Source organism: Ambystoma mexicanum, chromosome 1q (assembly GCF_040938575.1).
Source record: "Ambystoma mexicanum isolate Mex_15411 chromosome 1q, UKY_AmexF1_1, whole genome shotgun sequence".
Classification (NCBI taxonomy): domain Eukaryota; kingdom Metazoa; phylum Chordata; class Amphibia; order Caudata; family Ambystomatidae; genus Ambystoma; species Ambystoma mexicanum.
The window spans coordinates 1,038,014,025-1,038,040,186 of NC_090922.1; the positions used below are offsets into that span (position 1 = coordinate 1,038,014,025).

At 42.4% G+C, this 26,162-nt stretch overlaps 1 protein-coding gene across 1 annotated transcript in view; it reads right to left on the reverse strand.

Annotated features, from left to right (window-relative positions):
- SPATA1 (spermatogenesis associated 1) overlaps window positions 1-26,162 on the reverse strand; it is a 479,533-nt gene that overhangs the window by 347,773 nt on the left and 105,598 nt on the right. The window contains exon 3 of the mRNA XM_069641723.1: window positions 2,049-2,166. Within this exon, the coding sequence (XP_069497824.1) occupies window positions 2,049-2,153 (105 nt within the window). The 5' untranslated portion in view covers window positions 2,154-2,166. The remainder of the gene's footprint in view (window positions 1-2,048; window positions 2,167-26,162) is intronic.

Below are 26,162 nucleotides of genomic sequence, written 5' to 3' on the forward strand. Positions count from 1 at the left end.
CATTGTATTTTAAACCCAAAACATGTCATAATGACGATATCAGAATACAAAACCTATGGGGTGAAGTGAATGATTAGGGGATGAACTACCTATATAATGCTATAGGGGTTAAGCTTCTAATTTGGTAACACTTATCTACTGGCTCCTCCTAGGACCACCTCTGAATTGATAACAAAAATAAGACATCACCGTTACAGCAAATAATGTGTTAGCTTAATACATACTGGGGCACTGGGGTTTTTCATTAGTTGGCCTCTTGCTGAACAACCTTGAGCAACTGACATGCCATCAAAACATGAGCCAAATTGGACGTAGGGGAGGAGAGGTCCACAAGCTGTTTGTTTAATTCGAGAAGAATACCATCCCTCATCTCCTAGATCCTGAGCCAGGGTGATCAGCTTTGCAGTTAGCCTTGCACTGTGCCACATATCTGGGAAAATGCATGTGGGGTAAAACAGGTGTCTTATCTGTGTCTGTACTAATGAATAAACAGTGGTCTTGAATTATGGGTCACATGCGAGAGGACTGCGTTTTCAATTTTTTCACCCTGTATTTATGAGTATTTTACCTACTACTAACGCAAATGTTATAGTTTTCTCTACTACTAGGCACTTGCTGAGCTTACACTTCATAGAGCCGTTTTACCCTACATATGGCTCACAATAGACGGTTGTACTTTTCCAGACTAATTAATTCGAAAGGATACTTCTTGCATCCTGGGAATCCTTATTTGGTGCCTTCTCTGCATCGTGCAGATCCTCCCTAAATTCCTCATAACCTTGGCTATGGCTGCGAGCTACTGTCTGAGCGCTGCATGGATCTTCATTTTGTTATTTAGCATTTTGAATTCTTGTGAAACCTTGAGGCCTTCCGTTCACTTTAGAAGCGTGATGCAGCTTCCATTTTAGAAAAGATGGCTACTCATTACTGCTGCATTTCTATGTTAGTGAGCTATACTCGAGGGTTGTTTGTGTTGCATTCGGCTTATTTACTGCTTATGTTATGTTCTTCATGTCTTCATGGTTGTAAATATTAATATTCTTCATGTATAAATGCATATTTGACTGAGTACATTTTTTGTGTTGAGTTTGCGTGTTTTTTATGTCTAGTGGATTCATTTGTATGTCTCTATCATCTGTCTGGTCATTCTCTCCATCTTTAGCTCACATCGTGTACATCATTTGCTACACCTGCTTTGCATATGGGCGGTATGGTTGCCTCAGTGAATAACGTTTCTCACCTTGGCGTATAGGGGCGGGAAGGAGCATTAGCTATAGATGGCATATTCATCTGTCCCTCACCATCATGTTTACACCTATGTCTTCTAAGTGAACCTGTAAATCAATTAATTAATTAAAATACTTCTGCATTAAAAAGCCTTCAAAGCAAAACATCCCAAAACAGCTCAAATGACAATATATACAGTGACACAGCCCTTAAGAGAAAAAATATATTCTCCAACAAGTAGATGTTTACAAATAAAAAATATGAAGTCAAACATTTCCAAATACCTTATTCTCAATACAGTTATCTATTGGTGTATCAGTTTTTTAAATGATCCTTATATTATAAATGTTAGCTTAATGGTGCTCAACTGTGGGTTGTTGTTAAAAGACCAGAAATAATTACAGTGGTTTCCTTAAAGCATGATACAATTTTGACAACATGCGTTTCACACAAACGCTTCAGTATTTACGATTGTTTTGTTTAACATTGTATATGTATCTTCATATATTTAGTTTGGAGATCAGTCAAACATAGAATTTATTATTATCAAGACAATTGAACTATCTTCTGATTTTGATAAAGGGATTAAAACAGAGGGTAGTACTTGCAAACCAGAAAGTAGTTAGCTGCTGTCCTAATAAGATTTTCTCAAATACACACATAAAAGGCAATGGTTCACAATTACCTACATGACACTTCATCATAAGAAAATAGGTTTCAGGTTTTCTTTTATATGAAGAGGTGGGTTTTTGGCTGTCGAACCAGTTTCATAGTCTTCACTTGTTCATGACATCTCACAACTAGAATAAAGGATCACTTACCACTGCCAGACTTCTGCCCATGCATTTCAAGAAGAGAAATGTGTCTGCAACGACATCTTCCCAGAGGAACTCTCCCAGTCGCTCTCTCAATTCTCTCAGCCTCATTTCAGGAGATACCCTAAATCAACAAAATGTATCAGTCCGCATGCAGTACCAAACCATATAAAATGGTCAGACTCCATAAAGCAATACATTTCATGCCTGATTTCAAGTATGGATCTTTGGTGTTTCTTTTCTTTTCATGCCTACCGCACTTTTAGTGATTTCAGAAGATTTTAACAAATGCATACATGCTACCAGGCTAGTTACGCAGTTAAATGTTTGTTAATATATATATTAAATATCAATCAAACACTTTGCGAAAGGAACATTATGTTCAAGGCAAAAAACAATTAATGCTCCTCACTTCGAGTTATGGGTCCTAAGGCAACCATAACTTGCTACCTCCACTGTAAAACAGGAACAGCATGACCACTACCCTACACGTGTCTGCACATGGACACTGCAAGGGTAGCTACAAGAGTAGGACATTGGTCCTCTCCTTTTCTACACCTCTTCACTTGGCAAACTTATTTTCCTCTTTTTGACTATCGAAGCATCTATTTGTCAATGACACTCAAATATTCTTCTCTTTTAACTCCATCTCCTTTGAGCTGTCATGTTGTTTCTCTAACTTCCTATCTGTGTTCTGTCACTGGATGGTGCTGCATTGCTTGATACTCAACTCCACTAAAGGTTAAGTGATCCTTTCCTGGCCTCCACTGCCAGACCACTTATCTTCACTTCAATATTCTTTCCACCACTTCTCTCACCACTTTCATCCTGGCTTGCAATATCTGGGTTCTCGTTGAACGCAGCCAGATATTTTAGCACTTCATCGCCTTCACTGCTATGCCTCCTGGGCTTAATGTCACTAATATCTGTAAAATCTATCGCTTTCAAGTCTGACTGTATCAGAACACGTAGTGCCCTCCTGGTCCTCAGCCGTCTGTACTGCTGCTAAAGCCTCCTTAAGGAACTCCCCCTCTACTCCTTTTCTTCTCTCCACAAGGTATTGAACTTTGCTTGTTTTACCTTCTTCAACCTCCAATAATCCTCATCCACATCAGAGGACTGCCAAATGATTCCCTATTCAAATGTCTTCTTCTTGTGTTTACAGTAAATCCACTGATTGGCCAGCACCCACTACCTGTCTGAATACCTATCTGAATACATCTCAAGATACTTAGCCCTCAAACTCTACCCTCTCAAATCATCTTCAAACTAACCAGCTCTGACAACCTGATGCTTCCTCCAATTTTCTTCATTCATTCCCCCGAACGTCCCTGACTAGAACTCCCTACCACCTGACATTAATGAGATTCCATTAACGTACAGTGGGGCGATAATGACATTCACACTGCAGCAATGTGTGTTGATCAGATTCTTATGTACTGCAAGATATTACCATGGAAATGATACCTCACCTCGGCATCCATTCATACCTTGTTTAGGAATTGCTCAGTAAGGTGTAACATATCTGTGCAATCTATGAAATGTCAATACCTCCATTATCTTTATATATAAAGCTGAATGTATGTATGTGTGTGTGTGCATCGATTCCTCTTTTGTCTAGGGCAAGATTGTGGTCTATGTTTGGATGCAAAACTCTTATATGCAAAACATTTTTGGAATGTGTGTGTGTATATTTGTCCGGTTATACAAATCCACACCGTTGAACTCACTACTACCAAATTTTGCATAGTTTTCTCATTTGTCTGGGGCAAGATTGTAGTCTATGTTTGAATCCAGAAAATTCACTCAGTAGACACCCTCATTTACTGATGCTGACCCCGATTCACTACAGTAGGTACTAGAAGGAGGCAACATTTGGAAAAGTGTGTGAAGCACAATGTTCTATGTGTTGGTCATCCCTTTGAAATGTATTACTACTGTATACAGTTCGACAGTGTTTGTTAAAGCATTTTTAAAGGGAATAAAAAAGAAATCTTTTATTTATTATGCCACTCCAAATATGGGAAATGGCAAGGTTACAGTTTACTTAAGTGCATTCACAAGAAGAGAGCACAATCAATCAATGTTTCTTGGACATTTTCTCAAATGTGCTGTAGCCATTGAGTAACTAAAACATGCCGCACCAAAAACGAACATCACTTGGAAAAGCTCCATCTGATGCAAAGTGAAAATCAATATCAAGAGCTTCTGAAAAACAACAACAAACAGCAGCACGACTTGCCGACCAGAGGACAAGAGCAACTTTCTACAAGGCAAATGAGATGCCAGAACAAACTGCAGCAAGACTTGCTGACATGAGGACAAGAGCATCTTTCTCCAGGGCAAATGAGATACCAGAGCAAACTGAAGCAAGCCATGCTGACATAAGGACAAGAGCAACAGCCTCCAGGGCACATGAGACACCACGTCCCCCAGCTAATAGAGCATACAATTGAGTATTCATTGTATTATTTAATTTGCTTTTAAAAAATACATCCTTTTGCAATCCTCTTGTGTTCGTTCATTGGTTTTCAAATGGAAAACTGTTTTTTTGTCAGCACGTGTTTTGCACGTAGTGTTTTAATCAAGGCAATTTATTTTGCGTCACTTATATTGTTCAATTATTATCATCAGGTTTTTCTTAATTGTATTTAACTAGTCAGATACTGACAACATTCTTCTAGTTTAATTTTCTAATGTGGAATAACTATCAAACGTCTATATAGTTTGTTGCTATTCAGGTAAATATTCTAATAGACTGTGCAGATTTGTTAAACCCTACAAAACATTTCTGAAACATTAAGGAGATGCCAACAGTGACTGGCCTCCAGATCGTCCTTCACAACTACGTTCTCTCCCAGTAGTGAGCCACAGAGTGTTAGGAGATGATTACAAGTTTGGCGGTATGATTTATTTATTAAAATTTTAATTTTATTTATATATAGGAAGGAAAAATGCTCTTTTGATCACAAAAGAACATACAATAGATATGAAATCAGATTTGACAGGAAGCAGCAAGCTCGAGGGACATTATGACCAGGTTGTGGAGAGTAGTAAATGGAACAGTCACCAGTGACAATACATGGGTGGACTTACATAGATTAAGGACAATCAACATTAGACATTTTTAAGTGTAGGTAGGTGGTGTGGCCAGATGTTCTAGTGATGTGACCATGAAGGATGAAGTGCTAGAGTGGAGGCAGAGAAAGTAGGGGGCAGAGGCAAGTTAGAGGGGAGGGAAAAATGTTAGTTAGAAGGCAGATCAGAGGTAGGTTAAGCGGGTAACTCAGAAGCGAGGGGGTAGGCGTTTAGCCCCCTCTGTTTGGTGGTATTACTGCTGGTAATACCACTTAAGAGAAGTACCATTATCGTATGGGGTAAGCATCCAAAAGATGTTAGTGTTTGCATGATTCTAAGCCATGCAGACCCTTCAGTTATTGCCCATTTTGGAATCCCATATGACATGATGGGGGAATGTCATATCTGTCGTGTTTTCCGTGGAGTGTTGGATCGATGGAAACACTTCCCTTCGCTATGGCAACGTTGGAGGTTGCAATTGCACAAACCAAGATGGCTGCCTCACATCAAGCACGTTGGTCAGGTTACACTCTGACATGCAAAGAAACAGATATACAGTAGCTAGGATGTGTAGACGGCACGTCAGAACTTTGCTTCTCCGGTTGCAGCGGCGCTAGTTCCTTTTTGCCCTTTTCCATGGTCCAGTAAGCCTTCCTAGCCTCCTGAACTTTCTGTTCTTTCCTGTCTTCCTTCCTAGCGGGGTTCCCCCACGTCAGTTCTTGCACTTCAGTTCTCTGCTACCCTGTTTTCCTTCTACATCTGTTCCGGTACCCTTCTGCACTGTCAACAGAAGCTCTGTGTGTTCCTGTGGCTCTCCGTTCAGCTGCTTTCCCCCATGGCATGCCGCTCTATTCAGATACTTGGAATTCCATCTTATTCTACCCTTTTGGATTCAACTCTCAAAGGGAACTGTCTCAAGCACTGGATTCCTGGAAGTGTGGCCGATGCTCGACGGCTTTGCAATTCTTCAGGAGGCTTTTGTGTCCTAGTTTTAGGATTTTTTCCCTCCTTTTGTTGAGACCCATCTTCCCAGTTGGTCATTCCTTGCACCTGTGCACAAACCTCAGCTTAGCAGGGTAGTTTCAGGAGAAGACAGCCCTTACCTCTACTCATTACCTTCCAAGAAGCCATCGCAGGTAAGGTCTGTCATTGACAATATCACCACATGCTGAAGTTTCCAATATGGTGCTGCTTTTGTGTGAAGGTATTTACTGTCAACCAAAAGCAGGGGAAATTGAAGATTTCTGAAAATGATAATCATCATTAGGAGGAGCAGTAAAATATGCAATATTTCCAAATACTGCATATTTACCTTTACCACCAATCTAGTGATGACTCCCTTAGAGTGCAATCTCCACCATCACCAGTAGATGGCATCCTACATATATAATTCTCTTAGGATGTTTGTGCATTGCAACCTGAGCATGTGTACAGCCAACCTTACCCTAAGACTGGTCTAAATTTCTGCATAGGGAGAAAAGTAAACATTATTATTGTACCTCAATGGGGTTGGGCTGACATTGCAGCCCTTCTATCCTTACATCTAACACCTAAGGCTGTCCGAATCAGAATACATGGTTCAACGTTACAAACATTTTAATGTTCAGGTGAGTGTTGTGCAAGATAAAATTAGTGTAGAGGAGTAGGTAGATGCCTCTCCTCTGGTCCCTGCCCCCTCACCACCATCCTATTGGAGTAGCAGGATAAGAGCTACAGTTGTGAACCCATGCATGAATCCATGTAACATTCCTATACCGCGTCAAGTATATGAAAGACGATATGCACTCAGGCAGCCATTCAGATTGTACCCTCACGTAGAACAAGAAGAAGGATGCTACCAGGATAGATGCACACTACCAATATATGAAAATACTTAAAACGATAATGGAACTGAAGCACAACGAGAAACATGTACCTAATGACAAAGTAATTGTGAATGTAAGAAGATGAAATAACGTGCTAACCAATAACTGTAAATACAGTAGAAAAGATACATAGAAGCTTGCTAAATGGAGGTATACATACACCGATTAGGATGGCCATTGGAAGAAAATAGACAACGGCCTGTCTTCAGAATCAAACCTGTTCGCTCAAAATACGAGCCTAGGATTGCAAATTGAAGAACTGGTAAAAAAGGTGTTTTCGCATGCAGAATGAGGAGTATCTTGGACAAGGATCAGGAAGGCTATTTTGAGAGATGGGTGCTAGGCACAAAGGGAGTCGAAGGAATGGACCGCGTTTGTAAGACATATGTCTGCTAACATTAGGAGAGATAAGGACATTTGCAAGTGTGAAATACTGAACAATCACGAGGGCAAAAGCATATGTGAGGTGGACTGAGCAAGTCTCTAAATGCCAGAGGGGTAATGGCACCCTTTTTAATAAAATCAAATAGTCCTAACTAAGAGGCTGAAATGGACAAAATTGTGGTCTCCTAACACGTGACTCAGAATTCTAAAACAAGGGCTATTCATTAAAACCCAGATAGGGATAGTGGTCTGTTCATACCCCCTCAATGTTCCAGAACAGTGAGCAGACTACGAGGTCAACTACAAACAGATGGCCTCGGCTAAGGATCATATTTAGACAAATCCGCTCATCTAGCTAACAACCTATGGTACTAGCACATGCGGGAGGTGGGAAGTGCCCGTGCGAAATAAGCCAGAAAACATGCCGCCAGTGCGCGGCCATCTTGGATATTCACTTCCATGTACCACAATGAACAGTAATGAAAACCTATGTTTTCCTGGGCTCTGGGCTCAGCTAGTAAACATGTATTTCTGCTGCGAAGACAAGGTCACATATTTATATCACATGACCAAGCCGGGGAGAATAGTTATTGTATTGTGCGCCAAAGGACAAGCTAGAAAGGGAGTCGGAGCACTCTGCAGGTGCAGTGATAAGGGGCAGTGGGAACGACGAAACGGGGGAAGATGGGTTTTTTCCACTTGTAACTGGAATATTCCATTCTACTTGTGCCACATGCTTATTGTCTGCTTTTCGGCCGAGGGCAGCATGGTAACCCATGAGGGGCGGGGATCGAAAGCAGCCCCATAAGAGATGAGGGTTTTCCTCTTGGAAGACAGAGTTAGAATTTGGACCCTGGGTGATGCAGTCTCACTGAGAGGGAGGACGCTCCGCTCCAGATCCAGTTACAATGATCGATCTCTTTGCCTACCTTCTGTGGGTCTAAGCAGTGTCTTAGTGGCCGAGATGAAGGTGTCTTCTGTGGCGATCATAACGGTGAAACATTTTTTCTTTGTCTATATATAACCGGTTATGTGTTTATTCTTTCTTTCTGTATATTATAATTGAATAAAGGGCATGTAACGCGCCATTTATCTTATAACGATAACCAATGTGTTATGTTTAATTATTTGCCTGTATGAGTCCAATAACTACCTTTGCAAAGGTCAGGAGAATGTAAATACGAGATCAACACAGGTGACCACTATAAAGCAAAACAGGTGGAAGAAAGAGCATCGGAAGGAGGTTGTTATGTTTGCTCGTTAATACCATATGACACGAATGCAGCAAGAACATTTATTGCAAGGGAAATGCTTACACATGATGCAAAGTGTCTCAGCCACCTGACAGCATGAACCACCAGAAGACAACTTTAAGATGGCGATCAACACAGGCGTTTTCATACAAAGACACCTATGTGAAAACAAAGGGTATGGAGACTGGATTGGGGTGGACAAGCAAAAAACTCATGCATCCATCCCAGTACCGAGATCCAATAAAAAATGTCGAAATTAAGAGAATGAATTGCTCAAACATGAAAGAAAAGCCAGGAGTGCCAGCATGCTGGGAAAGGACACAGTTATTGGTGTATGGGCATGTAGCAACTAGCACTGGGCGGGAAGACAGAGTAATATCATGCCCTGCACACTTATTGAAGAAAGAAGCAATCAGCAAGGTGCAAAAGGTGAATGATGAATGCTTAGAATCAAGAGCTAAGGTGAATGATGAATGCTTAGAATCAAGAGCTAAGCATGCAAGACTACTAACTGGGTTGAGAACGAAGCAGGACCAGTGCATATATTGCAAGTGAAGAATGCGACTACCTGCTTCAAGGATGATGGCAAGGTCTACGTTGGAAAGAAAAAAGGTTGTGGAGAAATATCAAAGTACCAGGAATGAATGAAGGAACTGCAGTATTTAGGATCGCTATTGGGCTTACGGATCCAGAGCTTACACAATTACCTAAACACTGGAGAGGAGTGTGCTCCATTGTAATAGTACACTTCCCAGCATTAGTAATTCCCCAAAGTGACCTCCATATTGAGGAGTTTCCAAAAATGAATGAGTACCTAAGATAGTAGAGATCACTTCATCTTCATCGACTAAAAAGAGAGAATTATTTCTCATCAAAATCAATAAAGTCTTATGAAGATATTCCTGATGACTTCATATTATTCAGTAAGACTGCCATCATAATTACTTCCATATTTACACTAGGACTCCAAGCAGCAGTGAAGTCCACGCGGTTACAAATCACTAGGTGGGAATTACTGCAGACAATCAATGCAACAATACTATGATTCAATGCAATCAAAGAAGAATTGAGAGCAATAAGGCTGATGACCCTCCAGAACAGGTATGTTCTGGACCGAATAACAGCAATGTAAGGAGGCGTTTGTGCCAAGGTCGGGCTGTCCTGCTATAGATTTTACCAGCTCATGATGGAGAAAATGGAACCCTGACAGAAGCAATAATGATGTTAACAGACCAGAATACAAAGATGGAAGAGGAAGCTGATGAGACGGCAGGAGACGACTGGTTCTCATCTCTGTTTTCATGGATTCCATCTTGGTTGGCGAATGCTTTCAAAATACTTGGAGCCATACTAATGTTGGTGCTGCTAGGATTCTGTCTCATAAGGATCATCTTGGGACAATGCCAGAAGACAGCCAAGAAAGCTGTTGGAATGAAGATAATGATTGACATTAACAGTGGCACCGGAGAAAAGATGAAGATGGCAGAAAGCACTTGAGAAAACATAAAGAGTTCTCTTGCACCCCCAGGAACAAGGTTTTACTATCCCAGGTCCGGAAGAGGTATGTGCGATGATGGATATTCTGTTCGCCAGCTGGAGATTGTCGATATATGACGTGGAGTGTGGATTAACACATAAAAAATGCAGGCTACCTGAAGGGGGTGACGAAAATATGAATCCATGTAACATTTCTATACTGCGTCTAGTGTACGAAAGACGATATGCACCCAGGCAGCCATTCAGATTATACCCTCACATAGAAGCATAGGACGATGCTACCAGGAGGGATGCCCACTACCAATATGTCAGAATGCGGTTATGAGTAATAGGAATGAACTCTAAGTAAAACTGAAGATGACAGCATTATGTTATAAAGGAGATGTATGAACCTATGCGGAAACTATATGAAAATACTTAAAATGGACAATGTAACTGAAGCACAATGAGAAACATGTACCTAAAGACAAAGTAATCGTGAATGTAAGAAGATGCAATAACCTGCTAACCAATAACTGTAAATACAGTTAAGAATAAACCCTGTTACCTCAAAACACGAGCCTAGAATTGCAAATGGAAGAACTAGTGAAGAAGCTGTTTCTGCATGCAGAATAAGGGAGTACCCTGGCTGAGGATCAAGAAGTCTATTTTGAGAATTGGGTGCAAAGCACAAAGGGAGTCGAAGGAATGGGCCATGTGCATAAGACATATTTCTGCTAAGATTAGGAGAGACAAGGACATTTGCAAGTGCCAAATACTGAACAATGACAAGGGCAAAAGTCTATGTGAGGTGGACTGAGCAAGACTCTAAAGGCCTGAGAGGGTAATGGCACCCTATTTAATAAAAAATAAAATAGTCCTAAATAAAAGGCTGAAATTGACAAAGTCGTGGTCTCTAACACGTGACTCAGAAGTCAAACAACTGGGCTACTCAATAAAATCCCAGATGGAGCAAGTGGTCTGTTCATACCCACTCAATGTTCCAGAACAGTGAGCAGACTACGAAGGTCAATTACAAACAGAAGGCCTTGGCTAAGGATCAGGTCAATGACATATATTGAGAAAACAAGAAATTAATTGACACATCTTGAGCACCTAGGTTTCGTTTCTACTCACGTGCTGCGAAACAAGCTGAAAGTCCAAGGTTGGATAGGGTTGCCAACCAATCATAAGGCCTGCCACACACTTTCACATACAATGTTGCAGTTACCAATCCGCTGCCATATTCTCTACTATAATCAGTACACTATGTATGTAGAAGTAGTGCAGGGCGTGTCCTACAGACAAGGGGCAGCCACTGAGATATTAACACTTGCATGATTCTATAAGTAGATATGTTCCCCTAATCCAATCCCTCCCGGCAGTAGGTTTTGCAAAATGCCACGTAGGATGACGTCATAGATGACGTATGAAAAAGTATATATATATATTTTGACAGCTGTGACTGGTAGCCTGGTGTACCTCAGAGTCTCAGTGGTCCCGGGTACCCCCACCAGTTCTCTCTCGCTCTTGCCTTAGGGCCCTACTCCCACCCACCTTCACTGCACATAGAATAACCCAAGAGAGTGGCTCTCTCTGCACATAATCCAGTTTCCGCCCACTGGGTGCAATTGGACTTCCCCCCTCCCTGTTACCTTCTATGCACTTGCACGACCCAAATGCAATGTGCCTGATGATCGTCTGTCTGTTCACCCTTGTCCTCTCCCCTACACTGGTGAATTGCAGAATTGCTGTCAGGATTATTTGCTGTGTCCCAACTGTTAAATGTATTTTTCTCACTTGCGCTGCCTGTGCAAACTATTATCGTGTCAGGATTTCTAGGCCTCCGAGCGGCTTTTGTCTTTTCCCTTTGTTCCCACCCTCCTTGAGCGCTTTGAAACACTTTCATGTGTATAGGCACTATATAAATAAACAATACAATACAACAATACCATGCAACTCCCTGCTTTCTTTCATTGAGATTAAAGTAGTATTTTACCATCTCCCTTGGGTCTGTCCAATTATTTGGCCTAAGATGGTTTTTAGTAATTCCATCTAGTGCATAGAGGACGCTGAGCACCAGGCCCAGTGAGCGTTATGTACTTAGTGATTCAAGCATACAACCCTTTTATCACAGACATATTTGTCAAATATGAAGATGTGTGGTCATTCTTATGTTCCCAGAATAGGCTTTGATTTGATTAAAAGCACCCTTGCTGGTGTTATTTGTCTCCTTCCCACTTCTCAGAACAAGTATTTCAAAAGAGTATACTAGGAATGTACCAGACTAAACATTGTGGAATGATAACCTTCTATTGGAAAAAATGGTATGTGTTTTGCAGGGTTTGATAAAGGGCTTTACTGAGAAAGACATGTGTAACTTTCTTATTATTATTAAAATGCGCAATGGAAGTGATCATTAGAAATTGGCACTGTCCATTTTAAAAAATAGGCAGTTTATAATGTTGATAAATCATTTAAATTGTATGTTTTTTAATAGTTGACTTTACAAAAAAAATACAGTCACCCCTCAAGATATCTGTGTTTTTACCTCTAGTCACATACCTGTCAGAAAAAGCTGTGGTGGCTTTAGCAAATACACTGCGGACTATCACCCACCGAGAAAGACACAGAGACATAGATTGAGGCAGAGAGACAGAGAAAGAAAGCAAAGAGAGTACAAGAGAGTGTGAGAGAGTGTGAAAAAAGAGGAAGTGGGGGAGCGCTAGATTGGGATATGATACGACAAATGCAACTTGAGTGGCTTGAGTGTGGATTTATTTATAAATATTGGAGATGTATTTAGAATCTGTCTTGCTCTGTCCCTATATACTGTTTCCATATCTTTACCAACCAGCAGCCAGCTCAATGGGTTAACTAATACATGATGACTTCGGAAAGGTTTGCAAAGAAAGCACTTATCAATGGGTCTGTTTTAGCTATTAATATTCCCTATGTACAGTGCTTCTTGGTGAACCACTTTTTCGACTTAAATACAACTAAAGAGATCACTAAAATACTACTAAAAGAAAAAGCCAAAGACATGTCTTTAGTTCTTGGAAAACTGAATACTGTTCCAACTCACTCAAGTACTTGGCTTAATAATCAACACTGATGGCATTCTACAAGAATCTAAGCAAACATATATAATCACATTAACAAGCCTAAAAGAAGTTCAGATTATCAGCTGCAAATTAAAGGATTGGTTCGGTAAAAAAATGTTATTGCCCCTAGGGGTGGGCCATGTGTTTTTAAGCCTAAATCGCTCAAGTTTAGAAAAATTTCCTATGGACCTTACCCGGGTTTTTGTCCATTAAACCCATGCGAAAACAGGCATCAGGGAGCTGCCATTTTGTGATAATCCTATCATTTCCCCCATCGCCTTGGCTGACCTGCTTTTGCGGCACTAAATCATATCCCCCGCCCCTGAGCCTGTCATCAGCAGACGCGTACCGCCCATTTCACAACGCCAAAGCACGTCTCGTGTCAACATTCACTGCGTTTCAGCTAATGACGTGTCGCCATGGAAATGGCAGGACGCCTCTTTCCTCAATAAGTATAAACAGACCGTTTCACAACACACAGCAGCAGATTTTCGATTCTATTCCTCTCTCTGTGTTACTTTGAGTATTCTGTGACTCGTTTCTGTGCTCTGGTCAGCTACCTTCGTTGCTTGTAGCCCGTGTGAACAGATACCAGTACCACCGCTATAAATTATTTTAGTTTGTATAACACACAATGGCTACAATAATGCCCTACATGTACGAGCCCGAGTATACCGAGGAGGAACTACTGGAAAGGGAAACACGCGAAAACGATGGGTCTTCGGACGGCAGTTGGGAGGACGATTCAACAGCTGAAGAGCCTGGACCTAGTCGCATGGACGGTGTTTCCACCTGGTGCACATGCAATCGGTGCGAGCTAATGCCAACCGAGGACGAGAACTGCTGCTGCTGTTAAAACTCGGGATGCGTGGCCTACATTTCGGAAGGCGAGCCACGACCGCAATGCTTCACCGAGCTGCCAGACTTCAGGGCAGCCTGTCTCACACGGTCCGTGTTGGTGATAATGATGGTGCTTATGCACGAACTTCGCGCAACTGTTCATCCTTGTAATCCGAGTAACGAGTAACAAGTAAGTATACTCTGCTTGTCATGCTTGTCATGCCAATCCGATTTCATGGACTTCTACTATATCCAAAATTACATATACATATCATTGTAACGCACGAAAGTCGTTCAATAGTGTGCAGTGTCTAGATAGCATTTGTCCGAGCAGAATGCCATTAGTTACAAGAATTGTCATTGGGCCTCATTACGACCCTGGCGTTAAGGGTTTAACGGCGCCGTAAAAGGTGTTGGCGCCGTTAAACCCTTAACGCCTCATTACGAGTTCCCTTTGCGGGACCTTGGTGCTAAGTACGGTGCCGCAATTTGCGGCACCGTACTTTGCGCCTTCCCCATTCCCATTGAGCCCTATGGGGCAAAAATGGGAATGGGGAAGGGCCCATGGTGAATGGGGAATTACCGCCTCGCCAACCTTGGAATGGGGCGGTAATTCCGCCATTCACCATGGCGGACCCCGGCATGGACCATGGTGCTAATAGCACCATGGTTTAGCCCCGGGGTCGTAATGAGGCCCATTGACAACAAACGTTTATTAAACTTATCTTGGTCATTTAAAAACAGTTTGTTTCATTCCTTTTCACAGGTGGTACAGGCTGGTGGCCTATCGTTCCTTTACATGGTGGCTTCACGGGAGGCTTGGACACCGTGTTTGAAGAGTAACACCCGCCTGTGCCGTTTGTGCCATAAGAGAAACATTCCCGAGTGGCAGCGGTCAGTACAGGGGATTTTCTCTCACTGTGCTGCAACCTGACCTGTACAATGTGTAAAGTCTTGTATTTTTGTGTCATCAAAATAAGATACAAAATAAAACACCACATATATTTTAACAACGGTTGTTTCGATTTTTTAGATGAATCAAGTGTGTCTCCATTCAAGGATGGACGTCAGACATCTGTGCTCCGAATGGGTGAAGGTCAGGTCGCTGTGAAGCAGGGTGGTCACTATCTAAGCTAACATAATATATTCTCAATAATGCATGAACTAAATAACACTTGTTCAAAGTCTTTCAGTCGGTTATGTCTCTATAAATGTCACACATATATCTATACTATCAATCAACATTGGATTATACAGGCCTTAGGTTAAGGGTCTTGACCACTATAATACACTGTTTGAAGTGTGGGTCTGTGCTCACAAGAATCTCTGGTATGTGGCATTTGTTATTGATAGGCAACAATATACTGCAGTAGGGGTCTAATGTTAGTTGGGGATCTGCTAGGTGGGCATCATGGCGTGGTCAGTGGTCTGGCACATGAAGAGAATACCTTGCAGGGACACAGGGTCAGAATGGCAGTAAGTTTCCTCTGGCGAGGGTGCGTGGGCAAGGACACGTTTGTGGAGATGAACAAGCTATGTGCTTAGTTCAGGCTGGTTCACATGCAGTACAGTGATCTCAGAGGAAGAGTGATGTGTTACATTTATTAGCTATTGCAAATACCTCTGGAGTTTTCCAGTCAGAGTGGGAACGAGGGTGGGGGCCATGTGCTCTGCGCAGTGAGGCCTGGTCACCAAGATGGATTAGAAAGGGGATACAAAAATGGATGCTCCGTGTCCTGCTCAGTGGTCCCATCTACGCGAATGTCAACCAAAGTTAACATCACATAAGGGCAAGGGGCGAACCCACTACTGGAGGCACTTGGTCGAGTTTCTACTGAGAAGTAAAGGATGAGAGGGGCCTGATGGCCCCTCGCTCCCACACACTTGCCTGCATGCCCACCGGCCCATCCATCCCACCCCCCTCTATCAAAGGCGGTTCGCACCCGGGGATGAGCGCTGACATGGGAGGCTGTCACGGGCGTAAACGGCCAAGGTGCCAAACAGCATGTACACTTCAAAAGGTATCCCACGCCCAGGGGCCATCGCTCACATGGCCTCCTCAGACCCTGTGTCTCAAGGCAGGCCACCCCTGAGGCAGGCCACCCCCCTGCAATCCACATAAGTGTGTCTCCATTCAGCAGTCTTCCTGTGCCTTATCTGCACGCCCCAGGCCCATCCATCCCACCCCTCTCTATCAAAGGTGGTTTGCACCCTGGGATGAGCGCTGGCATGGGGAGCTGTCACGGGCGCAAACGGCCAAGGTGCCAAACAGCATGTACACTTCAAAAGGTATCCCACGCCCAGGGGCCATCACTCACATGGCCTCCTCAGACGCCGTGCCTCCAGGCAGGCCTCCCCTGATGCAGGCCGCCCCCCTGCAAACCACATAATACCATGACATACACACGTCATTCATTCACAAACACACCCCTGTTTCTAATACTTTATAAACCACTTGATATGTCTCATGAGAACATCTTTGTGCTTTGCAAGTCAACTCCTGAACCTTCTGCCTGAGAAGCACTGAGATCTATGCTGATCTGCTCGTCGTCATGCTCTCTGTGACCGCTTCGAGCAAACTCGTCAGTGTGCTACCTGTGGCCATCTACCTGTTCTCCTGCAACATACTGCTCGGCCTGCTGAATCCAACTGTTTGTTGGTCAAGGTAAGGCCATGTATCCTAGTGATATTCCGGTCATTTTTACATTTCTATCTATTTGCGATTACAGTACCCAATAGTGCTATGGTCATTGGTCTCATTGCTATTGACTTGAGTTTCAATTGTTATGCTATCAATAGATCTATTTATTTTCATCTGTGTCAATTGTCATCGAATTGCATCCTTCGGGGGTCCAGTCTATAATTTAAGCATGTTTCCTTCTTGTGCAAAACAGAACATCCAAGGGACGAGTCACATGTTCAGAGTTTAGTCACAGCATTTAAAAAATGTCTGTAACTTATGCAAATACTAAGCCGCACATGATGAACTGGTGTAGTTCCGGCGACCAAAACAAACCTTGCATTGAACATGGTATGGTTCATTTACTTTTTTATGACATTTTTATTCATCAAGGTTTTATAATAATCTATTTACTTTTCAGAATTTTCAACAATGCCTGCCTGTTCGATTAGCGGTTGCCCTTCGAAGACCCATGCTAAATCTGAAGGCACTACAATACATGTATTCCCTAAAACTGTTGATTGAATAAGAGAATGGGTCAGACATTGCGGATATCCACCGGAAGAGCTTGAAAGTAGAGTCCAGCAAGTCTTTGAGGGCAAGAGGGGTGATCGATACCGCATCTGCAGCCGGCACTTTTCCTCGAACATGACATGTATGCCACATCTTGGGTAACAAAGAAGAATAAACGGCGAACGACACGAAAATTGCTCGCAAACGCTATTCCAACTCTATTCGTCCACATTCCGCCACTGGTGAGTCAAGTGTCCGGATTTAGCTTTAGGCCTTGCGGTAGTGTGTAGGTAGCCGAATGGATTAATTGATATTTTAGGTGTTGTGTCCCTTGGAATCCTTTCGATATTGATATGAGTGTATAGCTTTTTGAATAATGACATTTATCAATAAATTATTTTTCGATTTTATAACCCCCAAAGGAAATCTATTTATGGGCACAGGGAACTGTGGTATATTGCGCATTTTCAATAGCATTATTCTCAAGTATTCTGTCGGTTTACATGGCAATTTTTTAATATTTGCATTTCATTGTCAAACAATAATTTACCTTTACAACTGCTTGACTATCCACTGAATCTGAAGCAAGAACATTCTACATCTGTGACGTGCCTGCAGTTATCAACCACTTCTAGCGCGTATCAGGTAATCATACTTGGCTGTTCCGCTACAGACTTGTTTTATGCATGTCAAGTAATAGATTTTTTGTATCGTGTGATTATTTTACCAATTGTTTGGTTAGTGCTCTCCAATTGATATACACCTCAGTTGTCGTCCCCTGGTGTTTGTTTTCAGTTATAATTAGTGTTATCCACACTAATGCAAGTACTGTCTTTCTGGGAGATGCTGAAGCGTCCACTACATTGACAACAGCCCTAGATGTTCTTCAGCAGCACGAGGTATGGATACTGACAGCTCCATTGACCGTGATCATCGGGAGTGGAACACGTGTCGTTTGATTGTTCTACTCCATGTTTCATTCGTGGGTAGCCATTGATATGTACCTGTGCGGTCGACCCCAAGTGTGTGTTGTGTTTTCAATATTGTAATCCTTACTGATGCAAATACTATGTTTCAGGCAGTTGTTGAAGCGTCAACCCACGCACTTGATGCAGAGCCTGACATTCAAGTAATTCCAGGGGAAGTGGAAGCGGGACCATGCGGATACGAATCGGCACAATAGCTTTCAGAAATGCGCACCACATTTACAACATCCATAGATATTCTTCAGCAGCAGGAGGTATGGATACTGACAGCTCCATTCAGCGTGATCATATAACGTGATTCCATTTGCTATACTTTCTTCCCTATTAACGCAAGTACTGTGTTTCAGGGAGACGATGGAGCTTCCACTACAATCACAAGATCCCATTTAGATGATGCAGATGTAAAGAAATCGGAGAAATAAGTTGATTAAATCTGATCATATTTAATTATTCCTTGATTCTTTTAGACAATGCATCATTTGTCGTTATCTCTTTACATGTACCTGTGCCGTCAACCCCAAGTGTGTGTTATGTTTACAATATTGAAAACCATACTAACGCAAGTACTGTGTTTCAGGGAGTTGCTGATGCCTCCTCTCCAATACAATCATTCATGGCAGTCCATGCAGAGCCAGAGGTATGGATACTGACAGTTCCATGGAACTAGGTCATCAGAGCTCGAATACTTGTCGTTTGATTGTTCTACACAATGTTTAATTTGTGTTGAACTATTGAAATGTACCTGTGTGTTCGTCCTCACGTGTGTTTTATGTTATCAATATTGTGATACATAGTAATGAAAGTACTATGTTTCAGGGAGTCGATGGAGTCTCATTCCGTGCTGTCTATGAGGATACAGAAAATATAGTCGTTGCAGCGCAAGAGGAAGGGAAGAGATGCGGAAACTAATCGGAGCTACAGCGAGCAGATGTTGAAGGTCGAGTCAAGAAAGTTGCAAAGAAAAGAAACAAAAATAAGGTTAGTTACAAACAGTTCATAACTTTAGAATTTCTTTGTGCTGGGGACTATTTTATGTTTTTTCCAGTCAATCTTGTGTTTAAACTGAACATCCCTTTTCCAATCTGTCCTGTAGTTTCCCGTGGGTCTACGAACTATACATACACAGACAGTGAAGCAAATGAGAGATGTTGCTTGCCAGGCCATTTACACTATGGAGGAACTATTAATTCAGACGCCGCGTGTTGAGATTAGAGATGCTCATAGCCAATGGCCAGAACATGAAATGAATGTGTCCGGAGAATCCAGTAAAGTTGTAATGGACCATTGCTACAGTGCGACTGCACCACCACAAGAAGATGATACTGAATGTATTGAGGATAGCTCGGAAGTAGTCGCAGATCAATTCACACAATCTACACCTGCCAAAAAATTGCCACCAAAAAAGCTGTCGACAATGTTGTGTTCTCCCATCAATGTTGAAGTAACAGATGTTGCAATGAAAGAGAATGAACCTGATATCTGCGATATTTCTTTCAGTTGTGGTGAGATGTCCTCAACGATGCAATCCGAAACAAGTGTGACACCGGATGACAGTCTAATGAAAGAGGGCAAATACATAGTATTCGACAGTTGTTTGATGGATATTATAAGTATGCTGAAATGTGGGCATACCGTCAGAGGGAAAATATGTCGGAGGCCATTGATTCATGTGACTCGTCAAAAACAAGGCAGTAACGTCAAAATACATGGCGCCTGTAGATTAAATCATGCGTTCTCATGGTCTGCACAACCGATGATGGGGAAGCTGTCAGCAGGCAATCTCCTGTGTGCAGCTGCATCACTTTTTAGAGGGTCCAGTTTTAGAAAGTTAGAGTCTTTCTTTCAGTTTGTGGGATTTCATTTCATTTCTAAAACGCAGTACTACAAATACCAACATGATTATCTGTTTCCGGCCATTAGTGATGCTTGGAAAATTGAACAATTGTCTCTAGCAAGTACATTCGAAGGGAAACGATTCAGGCTAGACGGCGATGGACAGTGCGACAGCCCTGGATTTTCTGCCAAGTACTGCACCTACCACTTTCAGGACATGGATAGTAAGAACATTGTGAGTTTGGTGGTCGTGCAGGTAACACAATGTACATCCTCAGTGGCCATGGAGAAACTAGGATTTATAGAATCAGTGGAATATCTACAATCGAGGGGAATGCACATCGACCTCATAGCCACGGACAGACACGTTTCAATTGCCAAGACAATGAGAGAGCAGTTCCCACATATTAAACATCAATTTGATGTATGGCATCTTACTAAATCAATTAATAAGAAAATCTCGGCTGCAGGGAAAAAAAAAGGTTTGGAAAGTATTTCACAGTGGTCCCAGTCTATCAGCAACCATCTTTGGTGGAGCTCAAAAACTTGTGAAGGGTCAGTGGAAATACTACTTGAAAAATGGCGGTCACTGATGCACCACTGTACCAACGTTCACCGCTGGTCAGAAAACCTACATTTCAACCAATGTGAACATGGCCCTTAGTCCCCAGAGGAGGCAAGGAAGAAGAAGTGGTTGATTCCATCTTCGCCGACACACAAAGCCATCAAGATATTTGAGGGGACTGACAGAATTCGGTCACACAGGAGGTTTGGAGGTGTTCCACAAAATGTGCCTAAAGTACAGGCCAAAGCGCTTGCATTTCAGCATACAGGGCATGAAACATAGGACTCTACTTGCGGTCTTGGCCCATAACGAGAATCTCTGCCGTGAATAATCTAGGACTACGGGTAATATAAGGATGCCTCGCTACACTAAGGTGTTTTCTAAAAGAAGTAAGCAATGGGTCATCAAACCAGTCTATGAGGAAATGGAGTTCGACTTTGTAAAAAGCCTTATTGTTGCTGTACTCGAGTAGCACAGATAAGGAATTTTGAACATTTCTGTGCAGAGCACTGATGCATTGCCACCAAACATTGCCACTGTGCCATGTCCACCGAAAGCAGAGCTGGTTGTGAAGTACAAATCCCAGTTTAAATAATTGTAATATGATTGTCTTTTTGTAAATAAATGTTATTGTACAGTGTACATACAAAGTGTGCTCACCCTAACCCCTCCCTTCACGATCCTGGGTGGCGAACAACCTGGGTGTCATGTTTGACTTCTCTCTCTATTTACCTCATATCACTGACCTTGTCAATATGTGTATGTATATATTTTGGTTGCTGTAACTAAGTTTCGCAAGGCTTGCGTATTGCAAATAATAAAACAAACAAACAATAAATCTCACTTTCAACTCAACTCCTCGGGTACGTTATACTTTCCCTGACCTTCCCCCAAAAAGTCAATGGGCCTCATTACACGTTAGGCGGTAAGGGTTTACCGGTACCGGTAAACCCTTAGTGCTTTACTACGAGGTCCCTTTGCGGGTTGGGGAATTTAAGGCATGCTTTTTGCAGGCATTGAAAACCAACCCGCAAAGGGACAAGGGAGCTAATTACGGTACCGCAATTTGCGGTGCCCTAATTAGCACCTTCCCCATTCCCATTATGCCCTATGGGGCAAAAATGGGAATGGGGAAGGGCAATGGTGGAAGGGGGAATTACCGCCCCACCAACCTTGGAATAGGGCGGTAATTCCCCTTTCCACCAAGGCGGTGCCGGTATTTTACCGGCATGGACCAAGGTGCTAATAGCACCTTGGTCCACCGCCATCCGTGTAATGAGGCCCAATGTCTCCATAGTTATGGTTCTCTAGTGCTGCAAAGCTCGCGGACAACGAGGACAAAATTGGGGGCCTCAGAACGCGCGAAGCGAGCCGTTGCAGATGGGAGACAAGCCAGTTCACATTTGCACATTGAGGCCTAGTACATAGATGGATTTGAAAATTCAAGTTCTCACAGATGTCTTTACTACGGGATGTTGCAAAGTAAGAATGTATGCTCGTTTAGAGTGAAGGTCAGCGGCTTTGATTTTCAGCTGGCGGCCTGAAGAGGCCCACAACTCACACTGGCAGTATAAGGTTCTATTGTTTTTTGACCTTGAGAGACAGGGACCATGCCGAAAGGACATCATTTGAAGGAGGGGTGCAATAACGTAAAAGACGATAAGGCAGAAAATTCAGAAACTAGACCGAGTTTCATGTTAGTTCAGTATACGAAAAATCGTTGTCAAGAGCACAGTGGGATTTACGGACTGCATTACGCAGAGACACAATGGAAATTGCAAATATATTGTAAGTAACTCTTTAGACGCTTTTATACCGGAATGAAGAATTAATAAATGGATGAATGAATGAAGAGCAAGTAAAACGTTTGTGGGATCGTCTTTGTACCGGGCACATGGGCATGCAGGTCCACATTCCACACGCATATAGACAAACAGTTGTTTCTCATTGTGTGTTAACCTCGATTTATTTCGTTAGTTTTCGCATTGATTTTAGAGCCAAACATACTCCATTGCACTATCCTTGAAAGCAAATAGTTTCAGATCGGCCGTAATAAATCAAATGAATAATATTAATAAAGATCGGCTGGCGAGACTAATTATAATTTTTATGTTTTCAAAACAGGTATATCCTACCCTACTGCTACTGCCACCATTTTCAGACCCCGGCAGATGGTTTCTTCAACCGCCAGCTGCAGCTTATCGTAAACAACTGCACCACTTTGACGATCTAATGGGACGATCGCCAAGGGCCCATATGCCCTTACGCATTACTAGCGGCTAGAAGCAACATATCAACCTTTACTCTGGCTTGGTGCCTAGTTGATGGAACAGCCTTGCGGTTCACCATGCGACAAAAGTGCATCTTTTAACGAAAACCAACACCCTGTGTACCATAAAGTAACAGCGCGTGACTTACGGAACAGGATTTGCGGATAGAGAGAAAAGAAAAAAAATGACATTCCGATTTAATATGCCAATTGCTGAATATTCTATAAACATTTAATGTTAAATAAATGTACTTTACCAAATGTACCGTGTTGCTGTTTGATTTGAAAGTACAGTTTCATATTCCGAATTGTGGCACGCTGTGTTGTGAGTTGATCTGTGTTGGTTTCCGGGTTCTGTGCGAAGTCGCGTAGAAGACGACTGAGCGCGTTTGCCTACGCAGCACATTAACGTCACGGAGAGAGGCGGGGAATATGAATGTTTTGATAATGTCAGGCTCAGGGGCTGGGGATATGATTTAGTACAGCAAAAGCAGGTCAGCCAGGGCGATGCAGCAAGTGAAAGGATTATCACAAAATGGCAGCACCCGGATGCCTGTTTTCACGTGCGTTTAATGGACAAAAACTCGGGTAAGGTCCATAGGAAATTTTTCTAAAATCGAGCGACTTAGGCTTAAAAACACATGGCCGACCCGTAGGGACAATAAAAAATGTTGACCGAACCATCCCTTTAAGCTCTTTTTTATAGAACAAATATGCATACAATATCACCCAACCTGTGTTGGTACTTATTTATCGACCTAAGAAGGATGAAAGGCTTTTTGGGGAAAAAAAATTATTGAAAAAAAAATAATTGTAAACAGAAACATTTTTTTCCACTTTTTTTTTTTCAAACCGTGACCAGTCATGGCCAGAAACCGGCACCCACTCCCCAGGGACGATTTCTAAGGCTGAGGGGCCAATCCGACCCATGTCAAAAGCACAGACAATGAAGCGCAGGAACAATACTTAAATATGGCCACTTTACCGACACACATTTCCATGCAAAGAGATGGAGAAACCAAATACGTAGAAAAAGTCCACTAAGACACTGTTCAACCTAAAACAAATAAAGCTAATGTTAAAACAATTAAACTCCTCCCTGCTTCATGGTGCTGTGATGCCATCTGGTGCGTTGGACCAGACTAACAACCGGGCATCCTGGCACATGGTCTTGTGTTTCACAGGCAAAGGTAGTTTGCATATCAGAGTTTCTTTTGGGTAGCTGGTCTGAGCTTAGTTTTGTTTGTGTGACTATTGTGCCTGGAAACACACTCTTAGGTCTTCATTGCAGTAATGCAATATAAACAATGTTAATGTTAGAAAATGTATCTTTTTTGAACTATGGCAATTTTTGCCCTGGTGCTTATACCATGCCAAACTGCACTTGTCATGGTCCAATAGTTTTCTAATAGGTCCCAGTGCTTTTCAAAATAGGGCAACCTTTGCCCTAGTGCTAATACTGTGAAACTTTGCACTTGCACTGGTGCAAAGTTTCTATAATCTGGCCAATGGTGGCTTTGAAAAAAATCTATTGTTAGGTCAGGGTGATATTTGCAGGCTCATGGACATGGGTACAGTGGAAATATCACCTTTACAGCTACCCTGTAAATACACTCACTCCACATTCTACCAATCTGCAAGAGTCACGTGAGAGCGGCTAGTAGCTCTATTTATATCAAACATTGTTTCCTGCAAGTGCCTGAACAACAATGAATATATGCATATTTATAAGATGTAGCAAACCTTTCTTTAACTGGAACAATTCATAAAAGGTACTTCTCTGATTCCTCAGGGTTGGGGAGAACGTTGGTCACATGGTAGCTTGCAGATGGATGAATCCCTAGTGTAAAAGGAGCATGAATCTAGTAGTTTGAGAACATTGGCATAGCTCAAACCAGGGAAGGTAATGAGATAGGGAAGCATCCAGGCGTCAATGAAGCGTGAGGTAGAAGGAAGCAGAATACTGACATGGACACACATGCAAGTGTCAGCGAAGTTCAGAATGAAGCGACCAGGACACTGCAAGCAGTATGCATCCAGGAGTGAGTGAAGTTGGCATAGAAGAAACCAGGAAACTGGGAACAGAAAGGCACACGTCCAAAACTTCAGTTACAAGGAAGCTCAACATTCAAGGAACCAGCTCACTGAGAGGAGTATGTATCCAGGAATGTAGGTTGGGATGTCTCCTTTGAGAACATGTTCACTACCCTAAGCCATTCTAAAAAAAGCACAGGAAGGAGGACACACATTGCAGGCAGGAGCGAGGGGGGAGGGTGAAATTTTTTAATACCAAGATACCAAAGCCTGAATGTGTTCTTCTGCTGGCCAAGTGAAGAGAACAAGGTTTTTGATGACATTGAACATTATTTTAACCAATTTCCTGGAACTTCATTCAATTCTTACATATTTGGTCTGTTGCTAGCTGTCTTGTTTTTTTTATTGGCTCTGTTTTCTGTAAATTGTCTTTCCCTCTTCATTCTACATATTTCTTCTTCCTCTTAGCACCTGGATATGGGTGATACTGTTCTCTTCACTCTGTGAGTGGCTGAGGCTAATGAATGCACATGTGTTGGGGCATTTCAGGTGTCAGCCAGAATATGCATGTTATTTTATGTTACTGACATTTATACCGCCTATCGCTGTCTTTTGTATGTTTTGCATATTTTCTATGCACTCTGGCAAATCTGAAAGAGAGGTGGGTTGGTTAGACGGGTGGGTTAGTAGGGATAGAGGAAAAAGGCAATATAGTTTTGATGTTGTGCTGCTGCATGCACGCCGGAGGGACCCAGAGCTCCGCATGTGGGTGTGTTTTTAGGTGTCTTATGTTAAAAGCATAGAAGTATTTGTATTCAGAGGGGAGACTTCAATGCCCATTATGCTTTGTCTCATTAGCCATACCTTTGAAATGTAGGTTGACTGCAGAGGGTTAGCAATCTGTTGTTTGGTGTCTGTTTGGAATTGGGAAGGCTATTCAATTTCTTGTGGGGGTGGCTTAGCTGGTATGTGTATATGATGTGTTTGAGAGTAGAGAGGGAAAATTTAGTGCAGGGAGGTTAGTCGAGGACCTGTGGGCAACTTGGATCTCACATCCAGTGAGGCCATGGCAAGGTCTCGGTAGTGGTGCCCTTCGAGAAAGGTACTTGTGAGGAGATGTTTTGGGGCACCTTGAAATGGACTGGTATCTCTGTCAGTGAACAGAGTGCAGTGACTAGTCCTTTATGAGAATGGGGGATCATGGCAGGAGTGGAAGACATAGGGAGCATACAATGCAGAA